We start from the raw sequence: 22,012 nt of genomic DNA on the forward strand, positions 1-22,012 counted from the left end.
ACGCTCGCCATCGGGGCCCTATACAACAGCTGCACCCATCTAACATACCCCTCTCCAAAACCAAATCTCCTCAACACCTCCCACAAATAATCCCACTCCACTCTATCAAATGCTTTCTCGGCATCCATCGCCACTACTATCTCCGTTTCCCCCTCTGGTGGGGCCATCATCATTACCCCTAACAACCTCCGTATATTCGTGTTCAGCTGTGTCCCCTTCACAAACCCAGTTTGGTCCTCGTGGACCACCCCCGGGACACATTCCTCTATTCTCATTGCCATTACCTTGGCCAGGATCTTGGCATCTACATTTAGGAGGGAAATAGGTCTTTTCCTTCTTTAAGAGAAGCGATATCGTTGCTTCAGACATAGTCGGGGGCAGTTGTCCCCTTTCCTTTGCCTCATTAAAGCTCCTCGTCAATACCAGGGCGAGCAAGTCCACATATTTTCTATAGAATTCGACTGGGAATCCATCCGGTCCCGGGGCCTTTCCCGCCTGCATGCTCCTAATTCCTTTCACCACTTCTTCTACCTCGATCTGTGCTCCCAGTCCCACCCTATCCTGCTCTTCCACCTTGGGAAATTCCAGCCGATCCAAGAAGCCCATCATTCTCTCCCTCCCATCCGGGGGTTGAGCTTCATATAATTTTTTATAAAGTGTCTTGAACACTCCATTCACTCTCTCCGCTCCCCGCTCCATCTCTCCTTCCTCATCCCTCACTCCCCCTATTTCCCTCGCTGCTCCCCTTTTCCTCAATTGGTGTGCCAGCAACCTGCTCGCCTTCTCCCCATATTCGTACTGTACACCCTGTGCCTTCCTCCATTGTGCCTCTGCAGTGCCCGTAGTCAGCAAGTCAAATTCTACATGTAGCCTTTGCCTTTCCCTGTACAGTCCCTCCTCCGGTGCTTCCGCATATTGTCTGTCCACCCTCAAAAGTTCTTGCAGCAACCGCTCCCGTTCCTTACTCTCCTGCTTCCCTTTATGTGCCCTTATTGATATCAGCTCCCCTCTAACCACCGCCTTCAACGCCTCCCATACCACTCCCACCTGGACCTCCCCATTATCATTGAGTTCCAAGTACTTTTCAATGCACCCCCTCACCCTTAGACACACCCCTTCATCTGCCATTAGTCCCATGTCCATTCTCCAGGGTGGGCGCCCTCCTGTTTCCTCCCCTATCTCCAAGTCCACCCAGTGTGGAGCGTGATCCGAAATGGCTATAGCCGTATACTCCGTTCCCCTCACCTTCGGGATCAACGCCCTTCCCAGCACAAAAAAGTCTATTCGCGAGTAGACTTTATGGACATAGGAGAAAAACGAGAACTCCTTACTCCTAGGTCTGCTAAATCTCCACGGGTCTACACCTCCCATCTGCTCCATAAAATCTTTAAGTACCTTGGCTGCTGCCGGCCTCCTTCCAGTCCTGGACTTCGACCTATCCAGCCCTGGTTCCAACACCGTATTAAAATCTCCCCCCATTATCAGCTTTCCCATCTCTAGGTCCGGAATGCGTCCTAGCATCCGCCTCATAAAATTGGCATCATCCCAGTTCGGGGCATATACGTTTACCAAAACCACCGTCTCCCCCTGTAGTTTGCCACTCACCATCACGTATCTGCCCCCGTTATCCGCCACTAGAGTCTTTGCCTCGAACATTACCCGCTTCCCCACTAATATAGCCGCCCCCCTGTTTTTCGCATCTAGCCCCGAATGGAACACCTGCCCCACCCATCCTTTGCGTAGCCTAACCTGATCTATCAGTTTCAGGTGCGTTTCCTGTAACATAACCACATCTGCCTTAAGTTTCTTAAGGTGTGCGAGTACCCGTGCCCTCTTTATCGGCCCATTCAGCCCTCTCACGTTCCACGTGATCAGCCGGGTTGGGGGGCTTCCTACCCCCCCCCCCTTGTCGATTAGCCATCACCTTTTTCCAGCTCCTCACCCGGTTCCCACGCAGCTGTATCTCCCCCAGGCGGTGCCCACCCCCGTCCATCCCCTCCCATACCAGCTCCCCCCTCTCCCCAGCAGCAGCAACCCAGTAATTCCCCCCTCCCACCCCCCCCCGCTAGATCCCCCGCTAGCGTAATTACTCCCCCCATGTTGCTCCCAGAAGTCAGCAAACTCTGGCCGACCTCGGCTTCCCCCCCGTGACCTCGGCTCTCACCGTGCGACGCCCCCTCCTTCCTGCTTCTCTATTCCCGCCATGATTATCATAGCGCGGGAACCAAGCCCGCGCTTCTCCCTTGGCCCCGCCCCCAATGGCCAACGCCTCATCTCCTCCACCTCCCCTCCTCCCCCCATCACCACCTGTGGAAGAGAGAAAAGTTACCACATCGCAGGATTAGTACATAAAACTCCTCTTTCCCCCCTTTTTAACCCCCCTCTTTGCCCCCCACATTCGCCCCACCACTTTGTTCAAACGTTCTTTTTAATAACCCGCTCATTCCAGTTTTTCTTCCACAATAAAAGTCCACGCTTCATCCGCCGTCTCAAAAGTAGTGGTGCCTCCCTCGATATGTGACCCACAGTCTTGCCGGTTGCAGCATTCCAAATGTTATCTTCTTTTTATGAAGCACCGCCTTGCCCGATTAAAGCTCGCCCTCCTTCTCGCCACCTCCGCACTCCAGTCTTGATAAACGCGGATCACCGCGTTCTCCCATTTATTGCTCCGAGTTTTCTTTGCCCATCTAAGGACCATTTCTCTATCCTTAAAACGGAGGAATCTCACCACTATGGCTCTGGGAATTTCTCCTGCTCTCGGCCCTCGCGCCATCACTCGGTATGCTCCCTCCACCTCCAACGGACCCGCCGGGGCCTCCGCTCCCATTAACGAGTGCATCACCGTGCTCACATATGCCCCGACGTCCGCTCCCTCCACACCTTCAGGAAGACCAAGAATCCTCAGGTTGTTCCTCCTTGCGTTGTTCTCCAGTGCCTCCAACCTTTCCACACATCGTTTCTGATGTGCCTCATGCGTCTCCGTCTTCACCACCAGGCCCTGTATGTCGTCCTCATTCTCGGCTGCCTTTGCCTTCACGACCCGAAGCTCCCGCTCCTGGGTCTTTTGTTCCTCCTTTAGCCCTTCGATCGCCTGTAGTATCGGGGCCAACAGCTCTTTCTTCATTTCCTTTTTGAGCTCTTCCACACAGCATTTCAAGAACTCTTGTTGTTCAGGGCCCCATGTTAAACTGCCACCTTCCGACGCCATCTTGGTTTTTGCTTGCCTTCCTTGCCGCTGTTCTAAAGGATCCACTGCAATCCGGCCACTTTCTCCTCCTTTTTTCATCCGTATCCAGGGGGGATTCCCTTCTGGTTTACCGCACAGTGTTTTTAGCCATCAAAATTGCCGTTGGGGCTCCTATCAAGAGCCCAAAAGTCCGTTTCACCGGGAGCTGCCGAAACGTGCGACTCAGCTGGTCATCGCCGCACCCGGAAGTCACTTTTAAGTTAATTAACTAAATAAAAGAAAGACTAAACTTTAGATAAAAATGAAGCCTTATACTCCCTCGGTCACCAAACTCTCACTATCACACTCAAATGCACCAAATTCAGCACTCAGTGCAAACTAGTCGGACCAGTTACATTTTCCTCCATATCATCTATATAAACCACAAACAGTAAAGGTCCCAGCACTGATTCCTGCAAAACACCACTAGTCACAACCCTCCATTCAGAAAATCAACCTTCCACTGCCACCCTCTGTCTTCTATAACCGAGCCAGTTCTGTATCCATCTTGCCAGCTCACCTCTGATCCCGTGTGACATCTGTACACAGTCTGTACCAGTCTGCTATGAGGGACCTTGTCAAAACCTTTACTGAAGTCCATGTAGACAACATCCACTGCCCGACCTTCATCAATCATCTTTGTCACTTACTCAAAAAACTTGATCTAGTTAGTGAGCCACACCCTCCCTTTCACAAAACCATGCTACCTCTTGCGAATAAGTCCACTTGTTTCCAAATGGGAGTAAATCCTGTCTCAAAGAATCCTCTCCAATAATTCCCCTACCACTGATGTAAAGCTCACCGGCCTGTAATTAACTGGATTATCCTTGCTACCCTTCGTAAACAAAGAACAACATTAGAAATTCTCCAATCCTCTGGGACCTCCCCTGTAGCCAGTGAGGATAGAAAGATTTCTGTCAAGGCATCAGGAATTTCCTCCCTTGCCTCCCTCAGTATTCTGGGGTCGATCACATTGGGCTCTGGGGACTTATCTACCTTAATGTTTTTCAGGACACCCAACACCCCCTCCTTTTTGATCTCAATGTGACCTAAATTATCTACACACCCTTCCCCAGACTCATCATCCACCAAGTCCTTCTCTTTGGTAAATCCTGATGCAAAGTACTCATTTAGTACCTCACCCATTTCCTCTGGCTCCACTCATAGATTCCCCTGTCCTTGACGGGCCAACCCTTTCCCTGGCTACCCTCTTGTTCTTTACATAAGTATAAAAAGCCTTGGAATTTTCCTTAACCCTGTTTGCTGATGACTCTTCGTGATCCCTTTTAGCCCTTCTGTTTCCTTGCTGAAGTTTCTTCCTACATTTCTTACATTCCTCACGGGCTTTGTCTGTTCTCAGCCTTCTTGCCCTCACAAATGCTTCCTTTTTCTTTTGGACTAGGCTCACAATATCCCTCGTTATCCAAGGTTCCCAAAACTTGCCATACTTGTCCTTCTTCCTCACAGGAACATGCCGGTCCTGAATTCCTATCAGCTGACATTTGAAAGCCTCCCACATGCCAGATGTTGATTTACCATTGATCATCCGCCCCCAATCTAGATTCTTCAGTTCCTGCCTAATATTGTTATAATTAGCCTTCCCCCAATTTAGCAACAGTACCTTAAAATTTATTGAAACCTACTTAACCTATTATTATCTCTTTGCAAATTGTTTATATCCCTCCCGCAAGTTGCCTTTCCACCTATGTTTGTGCAATTTTGGCTACAGTAAATTTTCTTCCTTCCTCCAAGTCATTAATATATACTGGAACTGTTTGTAGTCCTGGCACTGATCTCTGTGGAATCTCACTGGTCACAGATCGCCAACCGAAAAAGAATCCCTTATACTCACTGTTTCCTGCCCATTAGCCAATTCTCTATCCATGGCAACATACTACCTCCAACACCATGGGCTCTTATCTTATGACTTAACCTTTTGTGAGGTACCCTATCAAACACCTTAAAAAGAAGACTTAAAGAAAAGATTAGACTTTCAGCCTACATCTAAATTCAAAAATGAAAAGTCAGCGTTTGAACTCATGGGGTGTGGGGGAGAGGAGGTAATTTTAATGTTTTAAATCTCAAACCTAATCCCATTCCAACCCCAACCTGCCCACCTCTGGTTTTACTGAAGGTGGGATGGGAATGCAGGCAATGAAACCACCTCCAGAAGGTGGGTTGGCCTGTTTTCAAGGTTTGAATCTAATCAACAGGGTTTTCTGTGTCCCGAGGAACCTGGCTGTCCAAGGGAGTTGAGGACAGCTGGATGGAACAGATAGGTGCCTTTACAGCACTACCTGTAGGCCAAGAGGAGCAAGAGTCCTTCCACAAAGCCCAGCAAGCTTACCTTCTTTAGCTCCTCCATCCAAAGACTGTCCCACACAGCAAGGAGCCAAGTCTGTCAGTCAGGCTAGTATCTAGGCAGGGGAGTTGCTTGAGAAAGAGGTACATGTGTGGAGTTGCAAACTGGGACAGGGAAAAGAGATTACCTACTCCATGTGTGATTGTCCATAACCCAGAGAAATATATACAGTGGAGGTATATAGGAACGGTCACAAAATGTGCTGAAAGGTCTTAGTCTGAAGGGAATTTCCAGCTACTAAAAAAAAGAGCTAGTTTGTTCACGCAAAGGACAACGGGTCAGTATTCAAAGAGGAACATTTTACACAATGTTATCCTTATCATAAACATCTCAATTTTAGGAAAACACCATTTGTTAAGTTACTAATTTCTCACTTCGATCTAATTTTCTTTGTTTAGTACCTGGATCAGTTGATGAACCTTCCTTTTAATGCTGTGAAAATGCAGCCTTGTTATAATAAAGTTAGCCCTCTTCAAGACCAGATTCAGGAGTTGAAGAACCGGTTCAAGTTCACCAATACACAATGGTTGATTCAAACAACTCAGAACTTCATGCAAGAAGTAGGTACAGTATTCTGGGGTGCTCATTAACATAAAATTAAAGTTCCACTTCTGTAACCAGCCTACATAGGTTGTATGTGAACCTGATTGAAGTAGTCACAATAATTCCCCAAATAGCTCAATGTGTATATGCCTTTGTGGCTTAGGACCCAGACATAGACCTCAAGGAAATTTCAGCATTGATCCATTGTCTGCCATCATAATTAGTAAGAAGTCTTACAACACCAGGCTAAGGTCCTTAAACCTGGTGTCCTTTAAGGTCAATTAAACTCATTTGTCAAAATTAAGGTAACATTGGTGTAGTATGTGTTCCTGCACTATGGAACCAGGGGTGGTTTAGCTCACTGGGCTAAATCGCTGGCTTTTAAAGCAGACCAAGGCAGGCCAGCACGGTTCAATTCCCGTACCAGCCTCCCCGAACAGGCACCGGAATGTGGCGACTAGGGGCTTTTCACAGTAACTTCATTGAAGCCTACACGTGACAATAAGCGATATTCATTCATGGAATGGGACAAATCTTTTATGGATGCAGTTGGATCGCCAGAATAATTATATGTGAGAAGCTTATCTGATTATATTTTCCTTCATAACCTAGCTGAGGTTAGCCGTAACACCTCTACTACTAGACACATAAAATCCAGCTGCTATGGCATATTTGTAGAAGTAAGAGAGTTGGCGGCTTGGCCACTCACCGCATGGCTAACTGAGCCACTTGAGTATCCAATTAAGGGCCACTTCTCACCTGCAGGTCTGTTGCCACATGGGGAGACCACTGGGTGAAACCTGGCAGATTTGGGGGAAGCCTCCTTTATAGACATCCCATGGCACATGGAGGGAACCCTGGTGACATTGCACACTCAGGTAACAGCCCCATCAGTGCTCAATAACTTCACCTCCTCTTGCTGATTGCTGGGGCTTGCCTGTCTCTCTCACTCCATCGCCTCCCCAGCCCAACTCATTTGTCTTTGAGGGCACCTTGCCATTGCAGCAGCCTCTCCCTGGAGGTGTGGCTGCAGCATTGGCCCACCTCTAGCAGTGGCCTTGTTGAGGCTGTTGTGCTGCTGGCCCTAGAATTGGGCCAGAAGATATTGGGAGCAAATCGCCATCCTTAATTGGCACCAATATGTTGCCCAGGGGCTTGACATTGGCTGAAATGGGGTTGGCTCCTCCTTTTGGGTCTGGTGATGCGACTTCATGTTTGGTGAACAAAATTCAGATCAGTTAAGCTTTGATTCCTAATTTAGTTTTACTGTGAAAGACCTTCCATTTATTATCCTCAGCTGATGGACAATGCGGTCTACACATTTGAAAAACTGTTGTCTGACTCATTGAAGAACAATCCATCAAAAACTGTAACATCCATTGAAAAAGTCAAGCAACGAGTGTTAAAGGTAAGGAATTTATAAAAGCTTCAATTGCAATAATACTAGAGATATTTACAAATTGAATCTACCTGTCACAATGGATTTGACTAATTATCAGTGAAGAAAGTCATTGTGTAAAGTATTGTCCGTCTGACATATACCATGTTGCGTTAGATATAGGTGCAGATTCGATCGGCCAAATGGCCTCCTTCTGCACTGTAGGGATTCTATGGTTCTATGTAGTAAGGATAATAGGAATACTTGTTAATTGATGACAAGTGGTGTTCCCTACAGGACTGTGTTGGGGCATCCCCAGATATATCAATGACTTGAAGGAATAGAAAGTTGTATATCCAGATTGAAAATGACACTAAGGCCCAGATGGTTGCTCCCAGGTAGGGTGCGCAGAGAAGGGAGAATTTCTGCCCAAGCTCTTTCTTTTTTTAAAAATTCCAATTAAGAGGCAATTTAGCGTGGCCAATCCACCTACCTTGCTCATCTTTGGGTTGTGTGGGTGAGACCATCGCAGACATCGGGAGACATCGAACCCGGATCCTCGGTGCCGTGATGCAGCAGCCCTAACCACTGTGCCACCATGCTGCCCGTGCCCAAGCTCTTTCAGCAGTTATGGGCTCCTTTTGTGTGAGATGCCTTATGTTCGTGTATGCTGCAACGGACAATACAAGTAGCAAGTATAGCATTTGAATTCTGACATTGTGTCACTCTCAGCATTGTGGGCATGGATGCATTATGGAAGGTTTAGTGACATGGGCCCCTCACAGCTCCTCATTGGCCGACATGGTGGCATAGTAGTTAGCACTGCAGCCTCTCAGTGCCAGGGACCTGGTTCGATTCTGACCTTGGGTGACTGTGTGGAGTTTGCACATTCTCCCCATGCCTGTGTGGGTTCCCTCCCACAGCCCCAAAATGTGCAGGATCAGTGGACTGATCATCCAAAATTGCTCCTTAGTTTCAAGGTTTAGGAGAGGTTCTGGGGCTAGTGCACGGACCTAGGTAGGGTGCTCGTTCAGAGGGTAGGTGCAGACACAATGGGCCGAATGGCCTCCTTCTGCCGTAGGGATTCTATGATGCTTTTATGATATTTACAGACACTGGCATTTATGTCAAAGGGCAAGTGTGTGAATAACTTCTTACTATGTGAGTTTGCAATATGATGAGGCCAATGGCAATGATGGTGAAGGTTTTAGCCATATGAATGTGACTCATTGTCCAACTCATTGACATTTATTCTTTCCCTTGTGGGGGGTGGACTGTCCTTTGATAATTGTGGAGTCAATGTACAAGGTTCAGTAGGTGGAACTATGTCACCAGAGACTGGTTAATGGCAATTTTGATACTAGGGAACCTTATGAGAATCCGCTTTATACAAGGATCCATCCGGAGATGATCCCTTCCTGCACAGAATCAGCCCTAGCTACACGGCCATACCTTCCTGCTACTCTCACATTGGCGGCCTCCTCATCCTCATCCATTTCAAAATCTTCCAAATGGACAGGAGCTTCATCCTGCTCCTCATCACTGCCATATTCCTCCTCGTCAAAGGTTGCAACCCTGCCCCATGGCGTTGTTGTCATCAATTTGTAGACCCCCTCCACTGCACAATGTTGTACAACAGCGCACCACAACCATTCTTGATGCCCTTGCTGGGGCATATTGCAAAGATCCCCCTGAACGATTGAGGCTCTGAAAGGCATCTTTAAAATGGCAGTTGCCTGCGGGTTGGTGGTCCTGTTGATGACATGGCTGCTGTTATAGTTACACTCTGACTTTGTTTGTGGGCTCCTAAAGGGGTCATTATCCAATTTCTTATCCCTTGTCTCCTGGAAGCCAATCATGGATCTGCATCGGTGCTGAGGGAGTTGGGAACTCCTTAGTAAGAAGGGGTGGTGGCAGGTGCCAGGGCACCTTGCACATGGATGAAGGAAGACCTTGTGGTGCCCACCAACCACCTGTATACTGGCGGACTGGACAGTTGACACAGCTGTTTGCATGTTGAGCTGGGGCCTTTATGGCAACATGGGTGTAATCAATAGTATCCTGCACCTGAACGAAGCCTCCTAATTGGGCAAAAGCCAAGGTTGTCTTTGTCTCAGACACCAAATGTATTGGGAAATGAATGCGATCCCCACATGAACAAACAGGGCATTAGTTACAGCCTTAATGAAGCTGTGTGCTGCTGACTGGGATACACCAGATATGGAATATTAATCTTTATTAGTGTCACAAGTAGGCTGCATTAACACTTCAATGAAGGTACTGTGAAAATCCCCTAGTCGCCACACTACGGTGCCTGTTCAGGTACACTGAGGGAGAATACAGAATGTCCAATTCATCTAACAAGCACGTCTTTCGGAACTTGTGGGAGGAAACTGATTACCCGGAGGAAACCCACGCCGACACGGGGAGAACGTGCAGACTCCGCACAGACAGTGACCCAAACCGGGAATCAAACCCAGATCCAACAGTGAAGCAACAGTGCTAACCACTGTACTACTGTGCCGTCCCCAATATGTTTCCTGCTGGGCCTTTGGAAAGATCATGGGCCATAAAGGTTGAGAGTGACAGTTACCTTCACAGCCATTGGCAGGGCATGGGGGTCGATGGATTGTGGCTCAAGTTATTGCTGAACCATGTGTCATACATCTATCATCACGTCATGGTTTGCCTCAGCTTCCTTCAGCATTGGTTCTCCATCATTTTGAGGTAGGGTGTCCTAGGTCTGTACATCCTTCCCACCTGGTTGTCCTGCCTCTGTTCCTCCTCCTTCCTGGTTCACAGACAGCAGCCTCTTCCCCCTGACCTTCTGCCCTCCCTCTGACCTCTGGCTGCTCACGGCGACTGGCTTCTGTGACCTCTATATGTGACAGTGCCATGTCTGTGCGCCATTTTTCAGTACAATCTCTTCCTAGCACCTGGGTGCACAAGTCAGTATGGGCAACAATAATTGACTAGGAGCCTCACTCCCTTCCTCTCTTGGGTTAAGGGAAGACAATTTGAATTTGTTTTATGTCACTTCTGGGGCTCTGAATAAAATTTTAAAGCAAATTCCACAGGGGTACCCCTACCTCTCCAAATAGGTCCCCTGACTATCCAAAAAAATGCACCAAGCTCTGATTTACTCTTACCAGGTCTACTTTGCACACTTTGAGTTCCACATTCTTAGGCTATCAAAATCTGAGTGGCGGAAATTGCTGAATAAAATGGCCAGCTCACCTCCGTAAAACACGCACATTCCAAACATACTTTACCCACAATTTCACCACAACAAAGCGGCTCTCTGCCATGGTGAATATCTGGTCAGGAGGTTAGGCGGATCAGCAACTTGTGTAGATGAGAGCATGGACTTACAGAGGAGTGTAGTCAGTCTGAGTGAGTGGATAAATCGATGGCAGATGAAGTTCAATGTGAGAAAACGTGAGCTCATTCAGTTTGTATCTTAAAGTAAAGCTGCACCTGACAGTCAGTAAGTTCAGAGCTTCATACGACCAAAAAGGGTTACTCATGTGCACAAACTATTAAACGTTAGTCCACAAGTATAACACATAATCAAAGATGCGAAGGGAATGTTGGCCTCTATCTCGGTGTTGGAATATAGAAGTGATTAAACTATGCCTCAGTTGTACAAAGGATTGGTGAGAGCGCATGTGAAGCACTGTGTTCAGTATTGAGTACCAATCCTCAGGAAGGATTTGCTTACCTTGCAAGAGATGCAGATTCACCATCATGATACCAGAATTAAATCTTTATGACAGGTTGCATAAACTTGGCTTGTTTACCCTTGAGTTAGAAGGTTGAAAGGGTGATCTAATATTAATAATAATAATCTTTATTGTCACAAGTAGGCTTACATTAACACTGCAATGAAGTTACTGTGAAAAGCCCCTAGTTGCCACATTCCGGCGCCTGTTCGGGTAAACAGAGGGAGAATTCAGAATATCCAATTCACCTAACAGCACGTCTTTTGGGACTTGTGGCAGGAAACCGGAGCAGCCGGAGGAAACCCACACAGACACAGGGAGAACGTGCAGACTCTGCACAGACAGTGACCCAAGCTGGGAATCGAACCTAGGACCCTGGAGCTGTGAATCAACAGTGCTAACCACTGTGCTACTGTGCTGCCCACTGATCTGATCGATGTATTTAAAATGGTGGATGGATTTGTCATGTTAGATGCAGAAAAATTATCTGATATCAGGCTAGGATCCGAACAAGGGGGCATAATCGTAACATTAAAGCTAGATTATTTGGGAGTGAGGTCGGGAAATAGATTTTCACGCAGGCTAATGGAAATTTGGAACTCACTGATAGATTTGTGTTGGGTAAGGTTATCAAGGGACATGGAGCAATGAAGAATAATAGGGGTTTACGTAAAGAACAAACATGAAAAAATATGTGGTTGAGTTTACAATCAGATCAGCCATGGTCTTAATTGAAAGGCAGAGCAGGCTCGAGGGGCCGAGTGGCCTATTCCTGCTCCTAATTTGTATGTTTGAATTGAAACAGGTTTGAGGAGCTGAACTGCATTGTCCTGTTCCTGTGTTCCTATATTAATAGACACCTTCATTTGTAACATAATCTGTTGAAAACATTTGGGCACTGATACCAACCCCAGGTTGGGAACACAGAGTCAGGTGATATCTTGGATGCAAGTCAGATTTTCAGTTGGTGGGGCGGGGGGGAATGCTGAAACTGGAGTCAGGGTGGGAGACCCTGGAACAAATGCGCAAGCTGCCAGCTGCGGAGGTGGGCTGGGCACAAGGCCCACATCTGTGCCCCAGAACTGTGTTCAAATAAACAAAAAATAATAAAAGTATTCCTCCAACCGCGACCCTGACTCCTCCCTCTTCACATTCCCTATACCCCATCCATGCAAACCTATGGCAATATATTCTCCCACCCACTGCCATGGCCCCCATCCCCCATGTCAACCCATGACCTCAACCAAAACTATTTTCCCTTATCCCCTCCATGCCAACTCACCTAGTATCCTTGGGCAGTTCCTTGACATGTTTGACATTTCCCTGGGCATGTTTGACAACTTTGACACTTCCTTGATATCTTTGACAGTTTTGACAGCTAGACGGCTCCTTAACATTAGCTTTACATGTGGACCAGTTCCTTGGCAGCTGGGCAGCTCTTTAACAATTCTTTTACAATTGGACAGTTTCTGGACAGTTGATTTACTGCTGGACAGTTGCTTGACTGCTGGACAGCTCTTTAATAGTTCATTGACTGCTGAACAGATCCTTACCAGTTGATTGACTGCTGGACAGTTCCTTAATTATATAAAGGTGAAAGTAAAGTGAAATCTTAGATCTTAGCATTTTAATTGAATAACATGTCTTGACTTTATAATTTTGCCTTGCATATGACCCTTTTGAGAATGTGCAAAGATTACAAATGAATATTTTCTCGTCTAGCAATATGATCACGACAGCAGCACTGTAAGGAAGAAGTTGTTCCAAGAAGCCCTGGTCCAAATTACATTGCCAACACTACAGAAAGCTTTGGCACCGAGTTACAAACGTGTAAGTATCACATCACCAAGGATTGCAATTATTGTATAACAACTGGACTGTAAACATTACAATCAAGTGTTATGACATGAAGAGGCTAGTTTTGACAGACTCCACACCCAGTGTCAAGATTCAATGGGAGCCAGACTGTGGATACAGAGTTTGGTACAATCAATTTGTAATCCTGTTGATTTCTTGCAACGGAAAATCCTGTCAAGCAAAGTTCTATACCAGAATCAGAGCATTATGGGGTAACATTAACTCTGGAAAAATCTTATCTTTTTATGCCACAGAACTATGTTCACTTCTCTAAAGCAGTGCTTGCAAAATTTTGAAGTATTGACTCGCACAGCGACTTAGGGTACAAATATACCATCATTTAACACACTTTCCTGAAATTCTTCCCTTTGATGTTTTAGTGGAGCAAATTCCTCATGCATTAACCCCAACACTCAAATCAGAGAATGGAATCCTGATCAAACATTTTAAGTGTGTTTTGCTAATATTCTGGGGCTTAATTTAGGAATTTTTCTTTCTAGTTCAGCTCCCTTTTGTATATATTTTCCAATATCACATTTATATTACAGAACTGCTTTGAGTAAAAACAACTTGGGCAGTAGTTAATGGAGGCACTGTGTTTCCCACATGTAACCTGGAGAGCACACGTGTACCCCTCTATAGCCACTCCCCTTCCCAAACTGGAAGCTGTAAACACTCCTGCCGAGATTTACTTTTCAGGCTTCCCCCATAAAGAATCCCCCCAGGTGCTAGCTGGATACCAGCGGAGGCGGGTGAGACTTTTAAATGGGCATTAATTATGGGCATAAATTGACCAATTAAGGGCCTCAATTGGCAGTGGGGCAGAAATGTGGTGGGGTCCCTGATACACAATCAATCACAACTGAAGCGAGATTGTAGTCCAATTGAAGGCTTTAATGAACAAGTAGTTACCCCAGCAGCTCCGGTACAGAACGACTGCTGTGGGTGAAACACAGACTCTTAAGCTCCGCCTGCTGGGCGGAACCAGCAGGCAGGCTCTACCAATCATACTACAGTATAAGATACATCCCACCTAGTTACCGCAATACCCCTAATACAGCCTACCACAGTCCCCACCTGGCACCATCCTGCCTGATTAAATGGCCTTCCTGCTTCCCAACTCATCTCAGGAAAGGCCATTAAATTCTTCCCCTAGTTCTCGGTGCTGTGCAATCTGCCTGAGTTAACTTTAGAACAGAGTCAATAATTTCAGAAACAGTTGCACTTGAACAGTTGATTGAAAACCAGAATGCTCATCTTTTTATTCTTATTTTTGTTTTTATTTCCCTGAAAGAGTAGGAAAGACTCATGATTTGGGAGGGGAGAGTGTTTTTGGTGACCTTAATAGCTGGAGATATCTTTTATATTGCTGCCCATTTGAGATCCTTGGCAGTGAATGTTAGCAAAATATTTGGGCCCACTACTGGATTTCCCTTTTCCGGCTGTAGCTCTGGAGAAGTGAGGTGAATAGAAATGGAAGATGTTAGACAGAGATCTGACTTTCAGCTACCTCGGAGGGATGAGGGAAAGAAAAAATATTGCAGTCAGTTGGAGAAAGGGAAACAACTGAACAAGAATGCAGGGAAATTTATGAACTGGGATTCAGATATTGGGCGCGATCCCAATGGAAAGGTTTCTAAGTGTCATTTGTGGCAGGTTTTGCTGGGAGTCTCTCCCAGCTCTTGTCAGCGAGTTCCCACCGCTATCTAACCACATTGGTCACTTTTTTGGTACCTGGGGAGTTTCTCCCCGATCAAGCACACACTTAGAATTATTTTCATCACTGGGGAGCTGATTGACTGGACAGACTGGCTCCTCAGAGATTGGGCCACCATTTTGAAAGGGTTCCCTGATCTCTAAGTGAGCTTGCAGATCCCCTACATCCCCCATCCATGGGGCAATGTCACTCCCCCACACACATGGGCATTAACCCCCACCCCCCCATCAAAGTGATGGCACCCTGTTATGGGGTCGCTGAGGGCACCCCTATTCAGGCCTTCCCCTGCCCCCTTTCAGCCCCCTTCACTCAACGGTCCAGAAGGTAGGTCGAGGAAGTACCCTGCCCTGTCCCTGACTACCCAGGGGTTTCCAATGGCCTGGGAAACCTCCAGGTGCCATTCAGTCTGGTCCACATTTGTATGGGACAGTACTGAATGGTCCCCAGCTAGGGTCTCCCTGGGGAGGCCGGTGGATTCCGGGAGCTGGATAAATCCGGGATCAGCAAGCCTAAATCATGTTCTGATTGCGGCGGGATGTGGTCGGTCAATTGCACCTATTGAGTTTGTGGCTTAAGGAAATCTGGATTGATGCCAGGTCTTATTGTTACATCTTCAATAAATTTTGAGAATATAAACTGTGCTTTAGTCTTCAGTTCGCAAGTTTATGATTACGTTGCTCCATGAGTTCCTTATGAATCAATAATGTTCCATCTTCGTCTCTTTTTAAACTAAACGGTGATGATTTTCTTAAATTGAATTATACACTCCAATTAATCAGACCACTTCTCTAAATCTAATTCCTGCAATGTAGACTGAAATATTATGACTTTGAAATTATACTGTGGGGCAATAGGTACAGATACTTCACATCTGAAATTCCTCGCTCTGCTATTTTGAAATAATAATAATAATCTTTATTAGTGTCACAAGTAGGCTTACATTAACACTGCAATGAAGTTACTGTGAAAATCTCCTAGTAATGAAAATGAAATGAAAATCATTTATTGTCACAAGAAGGCTTCAAACGAAGTTACTGAGAAAAGCCCCTGGTCGTCACACTCCGGCGCCTGTTCGGGTACACAGAGGGAGAATTCAGAATGTCCAATTCACCTAACAGCACGTCTTTCGGGCCTTGTGGGAGGAAACCGGAGCACCCGGAGGAAACCCACGCAGAATTAAACCCGGATCCCTGGCGCTGTGAAGCAACAGTGCTAACCACGGTGCTACCGGGCCACCCGCGAAATAAATAGATTAATAATTTTATGGGAAGAAAAGAGAAATTTCAGCGGTTTAGGATTCACATCAATCATTGAAACAACCCTGAGGCCTGCACAATTTCATTTTAAAACATTTTTTGAATTTCAGTTATTTAAAACTTGTTGAGTTAGTGGCATCATTTTTACTTAATCATATTGGCAGTAAGAATGTGAAGGAGGAAATCAGGAGGGTACGATAATCAGTACATGGTATGCAAATATGATGGGCTGATACACATGACTCTACTGTATTCAGAGTTCTCATTCAACAAACTAAAGGTCCATAACTTAAGGAACATGTTTGTTTAATGGGTGCAAGCTTTGCATTAGAGTTGATGAGGCAAAGTGAAAGTCTGAAATGGTAAATACAAAACGTTTTGCTGGTTAGCTAAGATCTGAGCATAAACTTCTTTTTGGCCTTCAACAGGAGCTTCAGAAGTTTGAGCAATACATCTTTGCAGATTACACAAAGCTCATTCAAGTGGAGAATATCTATGAAGAAATCTTACTTCACACCATTCTCAGGGAGGTGGTCAAAGGTAAGAATTGTCATACATGGCAACCTTGCAAAAATGAGCTGAAGCTTCAAAATGGCTAGTACAGTTCTCAAAGGGTGACCGCTTAAAAACAGCCTCGAACATAAGTCTATGACTTATCAAAATCATTCTAATAAAATAGCAGTATGACCTGGCCTTATAATTTAACCTGTGATATAACTAACATTCATTCATTTTCATTAAAGAGAAAACAAACTTCCAGCTGATGTTTCACTCACCTGTTCAGAGCAGGTTAAGTAGGTAGGAGAGAGTTTGATGTTATGAATGGACTGTTAGGCAGCTAAAAGTACAGCTCATGAATGATTCCTAATATCATGCCAAGTTTTTCACCTGTATATCCTCACTGCTTTCTTCCCTCAGCTTCTGCTTTGAGTGACTTCTCGTTTTAGGCGATTTCCCTCTCTTCTCTCTCCTCTGGGTTTAATACACTCCTTTCCTCATAAATCTCTTCCTCCATCTAAAACCCCCTACTCAAATTCACAGCTACGCCCTTAACCTCACCATCTCATGTGCCCTCACTACTCCCATCATATCCATTATGGAAAAGGTCGGTTAGACCTGCCCACAATTGAAAGATTATCCTGGAATCCCCCCCCCTTCTTTTCTCCACCACAAACCATCTTCTTACTTTTCCATGCTTCCTGTACACTCACTTCTAACACAAGTGTGAGGAGTCATGAGCTTTCCTGTCACAAAGATTGAAACCATCCATTCAGCTGTGTCTGTTACTTCCCTCACCTGCTCTGGCCCACCAAGCCAAATTTTCCTTAATTTTCCTCACTGCCCTGGCCCAGAACTCACATCTTACATGCTATCCAATCTTCCATTCTACTTCCTCGGAACTCACTTTGTTCACAGGGCCCATCTCCTCTTCCCTTGACCCTATTCCCACCAAAATGCTGACCATCCAAACATCTGGCCTCCATGTTAACTGATGATAACAGTTCCTGCTCTTCAAGCACTGTCACTCACCCCTTCAAAAATTCCATCATCACCTCTCCTCAAAAAACGTACCTTAACCCTTCTTTCTTTGCAAACCACTGCTCCCCCTCCAACAGCTTTTTCTTCTAGGGACCATTATGGTGTTGTCATCTCCCAAATACATGCCCACGTTTTCCACAGTTCCATGTTTGACTTCCTCCAGTCAGGTGTCTACCTCTGCCACAGCACTGAAAAAGCCTTGATCAAAATCTCAATTTAACTTGACCATGGTTAAGTATCCCTGCTCACACTTCTTGGCTTACCTGCAGCCTTTGCCATGGTTGACCACCATCTTCCATCAACATCTTTTCCCTGACATCGAACTGGTTGGAAGTGCACTAGACTGATTCCATTTTTAGCTCTTGAATTATACCCAGGGAATCATGCACAATGGCTTCTCATCCCTCTCCAACACCAGTATCCCTGGAGCTCCTCATAAAGATCTATCCCCTGCTATTTCTCATCTACATGCTGCCCTTTGGCACCACCATCTGAAAACATAATGTCAGGTTTCATCACGTGTACATTGACAATACTCAGCACTATCTCAACAGCATCTCTCTTAACCCCTACACTATCTCTGATTTTCGCCATTGACAATATCCATTATTGAATGAGCAGAATATTCTCCAACTAAATATTGAGAAATCTGAAGCAAGTATGGTTCCTGCACCAAATTATGTTCCCTGTTCACCCATTCCATCCCTCTCCCCAGCAACTGTTTAAATCTGAGCCAACTTGTTCACAACGTTGGTGCTGTTTTGACCCCAGGATGAGCTTCTGACCACACATCTGCTCCAGCATCAGGACAACCTGGGCGGGATTCTGTCAGCCAAGAATCCCCGCGACCGGCCCAAATCGGGCCACGCCGCCCCGGGGCCGACACGCGATTCTCCGCAGAGTGGAGAATCGGTGTGGTGCGGCGCCGGTCGGGGGCCGCTCTACGCGGCTGCCTTCCGATTCTCGGCCCGGGATGGGCCGAGCGGCAGTCGGAAAAATGGCGAGTCCCGCCGGCGCCGTCCACACCTGCTCTCAGCCGGCGGGAACTCGGCGTGGAAGGGTCGAAGGGCGGCCTGTGGGGGGAGGGGCGGTGGGGGTCCGACCTCGGGGGGGGGCCTCCGATGTGGCCTGGCGGCCTTCTTTCTTCTGCGCCGGCCCCTGTAGTCCTGCGCCATGTTGCGTCGAAGCCGGCGCGTTGAAGGAAGCCACTGCACATGTGCGCGTTGGCGCCGCTGCGCATGAGCAGATCCCACGGCGCCCAGTTGACGCCAGGATCAGAAGCTGGAGCAGCATAAACCGCTCCAGTGCCGTGCTGGCCCCCTGTAGGGGCCAGAATTGCTGATCCTGAGGCCGTGTTGACGCCGCCGAGAAAGGCGACGGCATTTCCGACGGCGTCAACACTTCGCCTCAGGATCACAGAATCCCGCCCGCTACTTTCACCAGTGTAACAGTGTCCAACTCAGCTCTTCTGCTTCTGCAATTCTAATCTAACGGTGGGATGTTCCGACCCTTCCCGCCAGCGGGATCTTCCGGTCCCACCGCATTGACCCCCTGCCGCAGGTTCCCAGCAGCAGGATGGGTGAGCCACGCAAAAAGCCGTAGATATTGGCAGACGGGAAGATCCCACCAGTGGTGAGCTGCCACTGTCAAGGGAAAAGCCGCCGCATCACCAATGCGGGGGGGGGGGATTTTTCAAAATTCCGGCCCATGTACTCTACTATTCCACTGCTCTCCTGACTGACTTCCCACATTCTTTCTTCACTTACACCAAGTCCTGTTCATTGATCACCTCTATGTTTGCTAACCTTCATTGATTTTTGGTCTACCAACAGCTTAATGTTAAAATTTCCCTTCTTGTTTTTAAGTCCCTTCAAATCTTCACCCTTTTACTTTTAAAGTGTGTCCCGGAGTATAGGGACCTGGCAATAGCATAAAAGGATGGGAGCAGGATACAGCAAGGAGGCACAAAGTAAAAGCACACAGTTTTTTGGGGACTCCCCAACCTCTTTTGCCTCTCCAAGATCCCCGCCCATCTTTCCTACAACACCATCTGCATCTCTACAATTAGGTTTTCCCTCTTATACACGGCTGGAATAGACATAACTGAAATTACAAATGATATCCTTTGTGAGCACTCTGGTGCTCATCTCTTGTTAATCCCTCCATAGGTTTTTGTGAATTTAACTACATTATCCTCTCCAGTGCCTCTCATTTATTGTCCAGCTCACTGAAACTACCCTCCCTTGAACCCACTCTTCCTTCTTCTCCTTCTTAGGCAGTCCCTCGGGATTGAGGATGCCTTATTTCCATTCCATTTAAAAAAGATAAAAATTTAGGGTACCCAATAATTTTTCTTTTCCAATTAAGGGGCAATTTAGCGTGGCCAATCCACCTAACCAGCACATCTTTGAGTTGTGGGAGTGCAACCCATGCAGACACGGGGAGAATGTGCAAACTCCACACGGACAGTGACCCAGGGTCAGATTCGAACTGGGGTCCTCAGCGCCGTAGTCCCAGTGCCAATCACTGTGCCATGTGCCACCTTTGCTTCCATTCCATTTTGATGGTTCTGAAATAACTGAAAAGTCCAGTGTGCAGTCTGTCGACTCTGCCACGTGGGGCAGGTGGTGCTTGAAGGGTTGTGTAGATGTAGTTTGAAGGTTTGTGCATTCCCTCTGGCACCTCAACTTCACCTCTGCACACTCCTGATGTTTTCTGGACCTTTCCAGATGTGCCTTCTACAGTTTGCTTGGTCACAAGCCAGGGTCTCCCATGAGTTGGCCAATATGTTTGACCTCTTCAGGGATGCTTTGAGGAACTCCATAGGATTTTCCACGCTTACTTACCTGACCACAGCCACAGCATTTTCAGCTGTGGTTCCACTTTGCATCCTCATATCATTACTCATGCTGTCTCCAGAGAATCTATCTTTGGGCATCTCCTCTCCCTCAGTTTCCCCTTGGTGACATGCATTGAAGACATGGCATCTGCTTCCACATGTACCTAGCTCTACCTTCCTAGCAACTCTCTTTTAAAAAAATATATATATTTATTAAGAATTTTTAAACAAAAATTTCAACCTTACAAACAAACCCCCCCCCCTAACACAAAAGAAAGAAAGCTCGCATAGCAAGACATGAACATGGCAAGTCAATATGATACAGAACTTTGTACATTGGATTCCTCCCGTACATTTCAGTTTTCCGGATCATTCATGTATTTTCTTGCTCAAATGCCCCCCAGAAAACCCCCCCCTCCCCCCTCTTCCCCTCTTCCCCCCCCCCCAAGAAAGATATCCCCCCTTCCCCCCCCTTCCTCCCCCCTGGGTTGCTGCTGCTGCTATCCGACCTTCATCTAACGCTCCGCGAGATAGTCCAGGAACGGTTGCCACCGCCTGTAGAACCCGTGCGCAGACCCTCTCAAGGCAAACTTTATTCTCTCCAACTTGATAAACCCTGCCATATCATTTATCCAGGCCGCCAGGCTGGGGGGCTTCACCCCTTTCCACATTAACAAGATCCTTCGCCGGGCTACTAGTGACGCAAAGGCCAGAATACTGGCCTCTTTCGCCTCCTGCACTCCCGGCTCGTCCGCTACTCCAAATAGTGCTAGCCCCCAGCTTGGCTTGACCCGGACTTTCGCCACCTTAGATACTGTTCTCGCAACTCCCCTCCAGAACCCCTCCAGTGCCGGGCATGACCAAAACATATGGACATGGTTCGCCGGGCTTCCTGAGTACCTCCCACATCTGTCCTCCACCCCAAAGAACCTACTCAGCCTCGCCCCCGTCATGTGCGCTCTGTGAACTACCTTAAACTGTATCAGGCTGAGCCCCTAGCAACTCTCTTGACCACTGCACTGACTTTTTTGTTAACTGGTTTCATGAGATTTCTCCAGTCAATCACTGGGAAGACTGAAGCTATTACTTTTGGCTCCTGCCTTAAGGTCATTACTCTTGCTACTGATTGCATCTCACTGCTTGGCCATTGCCTCAGGGTGAAACAGATTGCTGGCAGATTTGTCACCCTATTCAACACCATGTCAATACAATAATCGCCGACTTCTACCTCTGTGACATCACCTTTCTCTGTTCTGCCCTCAGCCCTACGAGCTGATGAAACGTTCATCTATGCCTTTGTCACTTTCAAAATTCACTATCCTGTCTGACTTCTCATTGTTTACTATCCTTAAATTTCAGCTCTTCCAAACTTTGGTTCCCAGATCTTATCATGCACCTATCACCCTTCTCTTTCCTGAGCTTCATTGCTCTTCATTGCCAATACCTCTCATTTCAAAATTCTCATCCTCTTCATGATCTCACCCCTTCCTAACTTTGTAATCCACTTCAGCCCTACAACCTTCAGAACTCTTCATTCCTCTGACCCTAGTCTCTCATGCATCCTCCTCCTTTG

The 22,012-nt window shown here is 46.8% G+C and overlaps 1 protein-coding gene across 2 annotated transcripts in view; it reads left to right on the forward strand.

Annotated features, from left to right (window-relative positions):
• The window catches only part of LOC140426462 (protein Niban 1-like), a 255,171-nt gene that overhangs the window by 226,409 nt on the left and 6,750 nt on the right, over positions 1-22,012 (forward strand). For both annotated transcript variants that reach the window (XM_072511270.1, XM_072511269.1), the window contains exons 10-13: positions 5,987-6,148; positions 7,429-7,539; positions 12,954-13,061; positions 16,490-16,601. In XM_072511270.1, the coding sequence (XP_072367371.1) occupies positions 5,987-6,148; positions 7,429-7,539; positions 12,954-13,061; positions 16,490-16,601 (493 nt within the window). The remainder of the gene's footprint in view (positions 1-5,986; positions 6,149-7,428; positions 7,540-12,953; positions 13,062-16,489; positions 16,602-22,012) is intronic.

Source organism: Scyliorhinus torazame, chromosome 7, assembly GCF_047496885.1.
Source record: "Scyliorhinus torazame isolate Kashiwa2021f chromosome 7, sScyTor2.1, whole genome shotgun sequence".
NCBI classification, from domain to species: Eukaryota; Metazoa; Chordata; class Chondrichthyes; order Carcharhiniformes; family Scyliorhinidae; genus Scyliorhinus; species Scyliorhinus torazame.